Source organism: Garra rufa, chromosome 20 (assembly GCF_049309525.1).
Source record: "Garra rufa chromosome 20, GarRuf1.0, whole genome shotgun sequence".
NCBI classification, from domain to species: Eukaryota; Metazoa; Chordata; class Actinopteri; order Cypriniformes; family Cyprinidae; genus Garra; species Garra rufa.
This window is the reverse complement of record NC_133380.1, coordinates 23,625,389-23,634,467: the sequence shown is the minus strand read 5'-3', so window position 1 is coordinate 23,634,467 and position 9,079 is coordinate 23,625,389. Positions and strand designations below refer to the sequence as shown.

General features: G+C 42.5%; 1 protein-coding gene across 1 annotated transcript; it reads right to left on the bottom strand.

Annotated features, from left to right (window-relative positions):
* Window positions 1-6,851: 6,851 nt before the first annotated feature.
* Window positions 6,852-8,358, bottom strand: LOC141293477 (uncharacterized). The gene is made up of 7 exons (XM_073825513.1): window positions 8,139-8,358; window positions 7,930-8,046; window positions 7,705-7,823; window positions 7,475-7,622; window positions 7,212-7,330; window positions 7,031-7,129; window positions 6,852-6,989 (listed from the first exon to the last, which is right to left on the bottom strand). Exons 1-7 carry the CDS (start codon window positions 8,356-8,358, stop codon window positions 6,852-6,854), a joined length of 960 nt encoding a protein of 319 aa, XP_073681614.1.
* Window positions 8,359-9,079: the final 721 nt, after the last annotated feature.

Genomic DNA, 9,079 nt, shown 5'->3' with positions numbered 1-9,079 from the left:
GGCTACAGTTGTATTCTTCTTGTTAAGCCACTCCTGAACCACAGACATCATCAGAGGCATCTTACCTGGGTAGAAGAAATTGACTGTTGCCCAGTGGTCCAAAGTCCTCTTTTCATTTGAGAGCAAGTTTTGTATTTCATTTGAAAACCAAAGTCCTAGAGCAGGGGTCCCCAAACCAAGGCCCGGGGGCCGAATACGGCCCGCCCCCACATTTGGACCGGCCCTCTGAACAATGCCAGAGATATATTTTGAAAATGTAATTTTAAATATGTTTTACTTATATCATGTCAGTATTTGATAATAAAGGTTGGCTTTCAAACTAAAATTTCCCTTAGTTATTAACATAGCCTAATTATTTGTTAAATTCACCAACAGAATGGTACATTGCCATAATGTGTCATGACAAAATGACTCAATAGCATTTGAGGTGAAACTAGCACTGCTTGTGGGACAAGTGCAAAAGCAAGAACTCACTCATCTCCCAGTTACCCAAAGTTTTTCAGCTGAGAACCAGTGGCCCCATTCCTAGTTGAAAAGTCTGTGGAAGCACTGAAAATGCTGAAGGCGGAATTTGACGTGTGATTCAAAAAACACAGTGGACCAACACGAGCAGATGACACTACATCCCAAATCATCACAGACTGTGGAAAATTAACACTGGACTTCAAGCAACTTGAGCTATGAGTTTCTCCACCCTTCCTCCAGACTCTAGGATCTTGATTTCCAAATAAAATACAAAACTTGCTCTCATCTGAAAAGAGGACTTTGGACCAATGGGCAACAGTCCATTTCTTCTTCTCCGTAGTCCAGGTATGATGCCTCTGATGTTGCCTGTGGTTCAGGAGTGGCTTAACAAGAGGAATACAACAACTGTAGCCAAATTCCTTGACATGTCTGTGTGTGGTGGCTCTTGATGCCTTGACCCCCAGCCTCAGTCCATTGCTTATGAAGTTCACCCAAATTCTTGAATCGATTTTGCTTGACAAGCCTGTCAAGGCTGTGGTTCTCTCGGTTGGTTGTGCATCTTTTTCTTCCACACTTTTTTCTTCAACTCAACTTTTTGTTAACATGCTTGGATGCAGCACTCCGTGAACAGCCAGCTTCTTTGGCAATCAATGTTTGTGGCTTACCCTTCTTGTGAAGGGTGTCAATGATTGTCTTCTGGACAACTGTCAGATCAACAGTCTTCCCCATGATTGTGTAGCATAGTGAACCAGACTAAGAGACAATTTTGACAGCTCAGGAAACCTTTGCAGTTGTTTTGAGTTGATTCGCTGATTGGCATGTCACCATATTCTAATTTGTTGAGATAGCAAATTGGTGGGTTTTTGTTAAATGTGAGCCAAATCATCACAAGAACATTAAAAGAACCAAAGACTTAAACTACTTCACTCTGTGTGCATTAAATGTATTTAATAGGCAAGTTTTACAATTTGAGTTGAATTACTGAAATAAATGAACTTTTCCATGACATTCTAATTTACTGAGAAGCACCTGTACATCTTTTGAAAAGAAATTATCATTTGTCTGTCTGGTGCATAAAAAAATAATAAACTCAGAAAAAAGTTTGGGGACCCCTGTCCTAGAGTCTGGAGGAAGGGTGGAGAAGCTCATAGCCCAAGTTACTTAAGTGTATTCAACCGTTCTCTGTAATCACTTTTCACCATAATGGTGGTAATTCTTATCCCAGTGTGTCTGCAAAATTTAAGCCGGTGATGGGCTGCTGTTCACCAGGGGAACCTCAGAGCGTTGCCGCTAAAAGATGCCATGACTGACTCCATAATCTGCCCATAAACAAACAGTACTGAGATTAGAGATTGTATTATAACATCAAATTAAATTAAATTCAGTATTATAACCAATAAAATCAATTTATGTTATAAACGAAATTAAATGTATACAAACCCTTATTTTGCTGAAGAAATGCACCAAATTGACAGCACCGAGAACCACTCTCTCCTGTAGAGAATGCAAAAAGCCCGCGTTGTGACTGTAACTCTGTAGCTGTCACAGTTCTGTCTGTTTTGTCATTGTTTTTTCCCATTTGTCTTCCCCCTGTCATTTTGTAATCATTTGGTTTAGTCCTCGTTTGTGTAATCACCGTCACCTGTGTTTAATCAATTATCACCCTTTATAAGTCTGTCTCTGTCTATAGCACTCTGTCTGTCTTTGATATTGTTTGATGTTACTTGTGTGGATGTTCCTGCCTGTTCCTGCTTGTTCCTGACTGTATCTCTAAGTATATATTAAATATAAGTGTTATTGTTAATCCTGTCTCTCGTCTCGTCCGTCCAGCATGTGTACCATAACAGAAAAGACTGAAAACAGTCACAGCGTTTTTTCCCTGCGTTTCTTTTCCGTTTTTGTCTCAGTGTTTTTTTTTTTTTTTTGTCATGGATGACCACAATGTTTTCATCATCCTCCTGAAGCAGGGGAACCGCTCTCTCGAGGACCACACAAGAGACTTTGTGTTCTTCGCACCGTTCACACATTACCTGGACAACTGCTTGTGTACATTCTACCGGTCTGGACTTAACATCGCTGCCAAATCACAGCTGTCCGTGGAGGGTCCTCGAGAGAGCATCGCCGATTACATCGAGTGGGTGCTGGCGTCCTGTGGATCGTCCTGGACTGTTGGCGTCGTCGAGGAGGACGTCAGCCCCACTCTTGACCCAGAGAGCAGCCAACCATCACACCGACAAGCGGAGTTTGAACCCGAGCGCACCGCGGAGGCGGAACCTGAGCCGCGAGCGACAGAGCCAGAGTCCTCTCCGGCTGATCAGGTGCATGAGCCGGCTTCAACATCTGCGATGGTGGATTGCGACGTGGAGCAAGTGAGGGAAATGGAGAGCCCTGCCCACTGCAACACCGCTGGGGGTGAGATGGATAACTCTGGGGACCTTATTGACGACTTTTCCGAAGTTGTGGAAGAGAACTCTTGTGACTTAATAGACTTTTTCTCGGAGCCACTGACCTGCCTAAACTTCCCTCCCACCCGCCCTCTTCTGTCTGGATCTGCCTGGTCTCTGCTGGTTCCGCCCAGCCGTCCTGAATCCCCGCTGGTTCCGTCCAGCCATTCAGAGTCCCTGACGTCACCAGTCAGTCCCCTTGCTCACCCTCAGCCCACCATCTGTGCAGTGGGCTCTCCGCAGGGCAGCCAATTTACATCAGTGGCAAGGCTGGAGGATCCCTCAGCTCCGCCTCCAGCCTCTGAGTCCAGATCTCCACCTCGGCCCTCCGACCCTGCGGCTCCACCACGGCTCTCAAAGCCCTCAGCTCCACCGTCGCCCGTCGGTCCACCAGCTACACCGGGCTCCATCGTCTCTCCGGCTCCGCCCTGGTCAGTCGTCGTCCCTCCGTCACCTCAGGACTCTGCTCCTCCGGCTGTGCCTTGTCACGCCGTCCCACCGGCTCCTACGGACTCCTCCCTCCCTCAGCCTCCATCCTCTGTCGCTCCGGCTCCGCCGCGGACCTCCGGAACTCCACCTCCGCCTCGGCCGCCAGAGCCTCTAGTTCCGCCTTGGCCCTCCGGATCCGCGGTGTCGCCCTGGATCTTCGGCTCTCCATCTCTGCCTCGGGTTCCTTCACCAACTGCTCTGCCTCTGTCGGTCGGCCCCCTGGAGTCGGCGGTCCTTCCTCCACCATGGGTCCTCCCTCCATCGGCTCCACCGTGGGCCGTCATCCTGGCTGCAATCTGGGTCCTGCTGAGTCTCTCCTGCTTCGGGTCCCTCTTGTCTCCTCCCTGGCTCCTCCCACTGTCGTCGCCCCCTTGGACTGTCTTTTTTGCTCCTTGGACTTTTGTTTTGGTCCCCCTCCTTCGGTTGCGTCCTCCGCCGAAGCCCCCTCCCTCATGGACTTTATGTTTCTGGTTTGCCACCCCTCTCTTTTTTTTGTCTTTTCTACGGCGCGAGGACGCGCCTATTCAGAGGGGGGCTTAATGTCACAGTTCTGTCTGTTTTGTCATTGGTTTTTCCCATTTGTCTTCCCCCTGTCATTTGGTAATCATTTGGTTTAGTTAATCACCGTCACCTGTGTTTAATCAATTATCACCCTTTATAAGTCTGTCTCTGTCTATATCACTCTGTCTGTTTTTGATATTGTTTGTTACTTGTGTGGATGTTCCTGCCTCTATCTCTAAGTATATATTAAATATAAGTGTTATTGTTAATCCTGTCTCTCGTCTCGTCCATCCAGCACGTGTACCATAACAGTAGCTGGGTTGTTTCATCAGAGAAAGGCTCAGTGGTTGGGGAGAAAAAATAACCCAGCATTAAAAGTTACTTTATAAAAGCACCTGCATGAAATATTAAAAATGACTCAAAATGCCCCAACAAACCGATTCCAGCATCTGGGTGAAAAAAATCACCAACCCAGCATTTTTTAGAGTTCAGAAAAACCACCAAGCATCTGTGTAATTTTTTTTTTTTTACAAATAACTCAAAATGACCCGGCAGGCTGAACCCAGCATTTGAATTAAAAAGAAAAAATACAGCATTTTTAGAGTGTACCAATTCTAGAATAATTTTCTCAATTTTATAATTGTATAACAAAAGATTGTGTATGCATAAATTAATTCTCTCTACCGTAGTAGTTTGCCATAGGAAAAGTTTATGAACTTCTGTTCACTAAAGTAAATGTTGTTTTGAAAATGAATTACTTGTCATTAAAAGCACTTGCCTATACACAATAGACAATGTTATATAATAGACAATTCCCAAAGATTTAACAAATAATTTAATTTAACTTTTAATTAAATGGCAATAACTGCCACATTAATTACATATATTTTACTTTTACCCCTGTACCTCATGTGCACTTTAAACATTCTTTAAAACATCTAAACATTCTCTTTAAACATTTTTTAAATTAGGACAACACTGTGGCTACAGTTTAAATCAGTGGTTCTCAACTCTGGCCCACAAGATCCATTTTCCTGCAGAGTTTAGCTCCAACCTTAATCAAAGTCACCTGTCTAACTTTCTAGTGATCCTAAATACTTTTATGAACTGGGATAGGTATGTTTGATTAGGGTTGGAGCTGAGCTGAACTCTGCAAGAAAAATAGATCTCACAGGCCAGAGTTGAGGACCCATGGTATAAATAACCACAAATTTCACATATTGCAATATGACATCTTGCATGAATAATTTACCAAGCCAAGAAAATAAGGGCAGATGCTCTGAACGCAGCTTTTCTTAAGTGATAAAAAATATTTACTTGCCAGTGTTTGTCTTTAAGAAAAAAAAGGACACATTTTTTGACAGAAAAAGACACACAAATAGACAAAACCAAAAGCACAACCAGGTAATAAAGACAACAGATTGAGTCTCATGAAGCTTTATTAGACTTACACATGGCTAAAAGGAGGTGTAGTTGTGACAGCATTATTCGCTTAAGCAGGGCTCTTGAAGCTGTACATATAGAGAGGAAACATTGGGTACCAACTTAAGGATGGTGAGGTTGTGGTGGGACATATTTAGGGTAAAAATAAGGTTTATACATTGGCATGAGATACATGTCAGGGAACAAGAACGGGGGGTGTTCCATAAAACAAGTTTACCAAATAAGTCAGGCTTATTTCAGTTAGTCTTATTTTAAGACAAATCAAGTGACAATAAGTCAGACTAACTAAAATAAGCCTGGCTTATTTGGTAAATTTGTTTTATGGAACACCCCCAGGTCATATGTTTTTATTTTTCTATTAGTAAAAAAAATATACTTAAGTACTTTCCATTCCTCAGAATATTGCTACCTACTTTGACCCCCAATACTGGTTAATGAATTTATGGACTGATGAACTGAAGATTTCCGTAATCTGTTCATGCTAGTATCTCAGTCTTCTATTTGATGGCAAAAGTTGATATTGCTCATATAAAATATGGGAACAATCAGACATTTTGTTCTTATACAACTTGAGAAAACTTGGCTCCAGCATTTGACCCACAGTCTTAGAACAGTTAGATATCAATTTTGGCAGTCAAGCTTGAAGTTGGACAGACAGCTATACCATGCACATATTCTTGTTCACTCAAGCAAATGGTATCATTTTAAAAATGAATCTTGTCATTGAAAGCACTTGTCTCCACTCCAAATTTGTAAAAAAAAAAAAAAAAAAAAAAAAAAAAAAAAAAAAAAAAAAAAAAAAAAAAATTTTCATCCCACAAAGCTGCACAAACAGACCAATCCAAAAGACACAACCAGGAAATAAAGACAAGCAACAGTTAGTCTCATGAAGCTTTATTAGGCTTATACAAAGCTAAAAACAAGCATGCAACTTGATTCTCTTCTGAGGTCAATAAACCCATGCCACTTCAGAGTACCTCCTTACTCACTTTAAACTGGCAGCTACGAGACCTGGAGATAGAGGATGGAGCAGTTCATTTGGAGCTACGGGGACCAAAGACAGGATACTGAGGATACTGAGGATGCTGAGGATACGGAGGAAGCTGAGGATGCTGAGGATACGGAGGAAGCTGAGGATGCTGAGGAAGCTGAGGATGCTGAGGATACGGAGGAAGCTGAGGATGCTGAGGATACAGAGGAAGCTGAGGATGCTGAGGAAGCTGAGGATGCTGAGGAAGCTGAGGATGCTGAGGAAGCTGAGGATGCTGAGGAAGCTGAGGATGCTGAGGATACTGAGGAGCTGGAGGTCCATAAGACTCGATTGGTTGATGGCCATAGAACATTGGGAACATGGGATATTGTGCATACTGATCCAACGGGGCAGCAGTGGTGGGAGGTGTAGTTGTGGCAGCAGTGGTCACTTCAGCTGGGCTCTTGAAGCCGTACATATAGGGAAACATTGGGTACCAAGGATGAGGTGGGGCATGTTTAGGGTAAAAGTGATAAGGGTTAAACCCTGGCATGGGATACATGGGATGTTGCACAGGATCTTGAGGCAGCGGAGTAGTTGTAGTAGTAGGCTGCACTGTTGGAGGTTGTACATGAGGATATGGCCACCAGGGACTTTTGATTGGGAAAGGGTAAAAACTGTGTTGCATGCCGAATGGGTCTTTAACAGAGTCAGGTACAGTTGGGTCATGTGGAGCAATGGTTGTTGGCGGCGTCAGAGGACAGGAAAGAGTCACTTCCCGGTCACCATACATCAAAGGGAGGTGCCTTTCAGTATCCTGTGGAAGACATGAGCCATCAACTAGCGTACATGTGAAAACCAGACAAGCCATGAATGACAATCCAGTCAATAATGCTTACCGTAATTTCCCAACAGCTTCCTGTGAATGGCGCAGTGACAACCAGTGAACCACCAGCAGTGTCCAATGTGAACGAGCACACAGAGTATGTTAGAAGCAGAGGCTGCCATGATCCATCCACTAAAAACAGAAGAGCAGAGTAAAACAAGGTCCTTTCAACTTAAACAAAAACACACACTTTAGAAATGGTTCTATGGAATCACTGTAAAAACACCCTTTGAAGCGTGGATTGTAGATTAAAATGCAACAATTTAGGTGACTTACCTTTAATTTTAACATCATCTGCTCTGACGTCAAATGAGATGATCATGCCAGAGGAGAAGCAGGACACTGTAGGGTGGCGAGGACTCATGGGGCAAGACATTTGCACCGGAGCTCCCATTATAATAAGCGGCAGAATAAAACTTCCACCCTATTAGGAAATATTTAAGGTGCAATGGATGCCATAGTTAAAAGAGTTACTTGCACTTGTCACCTTTAGCATGCACACTAACCTGTTGTCTGACATGACATCCCCGATACGGAGCAACAAGAGAGATGTCCCTACGTTGCCGGTTTAATGAGAAACCACAGCTGGCTGGCATCTTAGATAAAGGGACTGGTGACTCCTCTCCTGATGGTTGAGAAAACTTAGTTAAGGGAAAAAAAAAAAAAAAAAAAAAAAAAAAAAAAAAACCACACACACCACACACACCAAAAATACCACCAATGACACTTACCTCGATCAACCATGAACTGCGGGGTTCTTGGTCCTGGAATGCGCAAGGTCATTGAATCATTGCTACAGTGCACAGAGGGACCAAGACGTCGCAGCTTAGCTTTAGCAAGCCGAAATGGTGCTAAATACAAAACAATTCAGCTTTAGTCTCCACTCAAAATACATGAAATTTTAATTTGTGATCTCAGTTACCTTCCACATTTGACTGATACTCATCAGACTCTGTTGACATCAGGTCAGATGTTTTTATTTCACCATCTGAAACTGTACCTTGACCACCAATTAACAGTTTGCCAAAACGGATTGAGCGTTCAGAAACTACTCCAGAAGTAGCACCCATTTCAGAAAAGGCATCAGGATCAGCTTTTAAAGAAGAGCTCAGCATTGTCACAGCCATTGTGAAAAGTAAAATGCCCCTTGCCCAAGGCATGGTAAGTTTGTTGTACTACTCAAGTAAACACCAAAATTTACAATTTTGAGGGAAAAACTCCTAACATACAAACATTGACAAGCTTATTGAGACATACTGTGCTATTTGTACTCATTTTTGAATCACTGAGTGACATTGATTGACCAATCAAATATGTTCATTAATCAGCTTGTTGTTTACACCTGTGCCTCATTAAGCTGAAAGGGCTGAGTTTGTAATTATTAACATATGACTTCAGAGTAGTATGCTTGTTTGCATTTTGAAATTTAGCCAAGTGATGCCAAATTATGCCAAAATTTTGAGTCTTTTTTGATAGACCTCTACATTCATTTAGATTTTTTTATCCAAAGTGATTTACAAATGAGAAACATGGTTCATCCTAATCACAAGAGTACTAGGGTCATTCCATGTCAACTAAACCAGCTCAAATTTGTGATTTGCTAATATTTTTTCTGAAGGAAGATAGACATGTATAGTGATGAAAGCCAAGAGATTAGATGTCATGGTTGAATGTTTACTGAGCAATTCACTATTTTGTAGAGAAGGGTCAAAATAGCATTTCAGAGTTTCAGAGCCAAATTACAGGTGGTTAAAAATTACTTCAGAAAGATGGCAGCATCATAATGTTATTTTTACACAGAAATTGGTAGCTCTATTAGTAAAATCTGTTGTATTTAATTATCTTTGTTGCCCTCTATCTTGTTTTAATAGAGGAAAACAA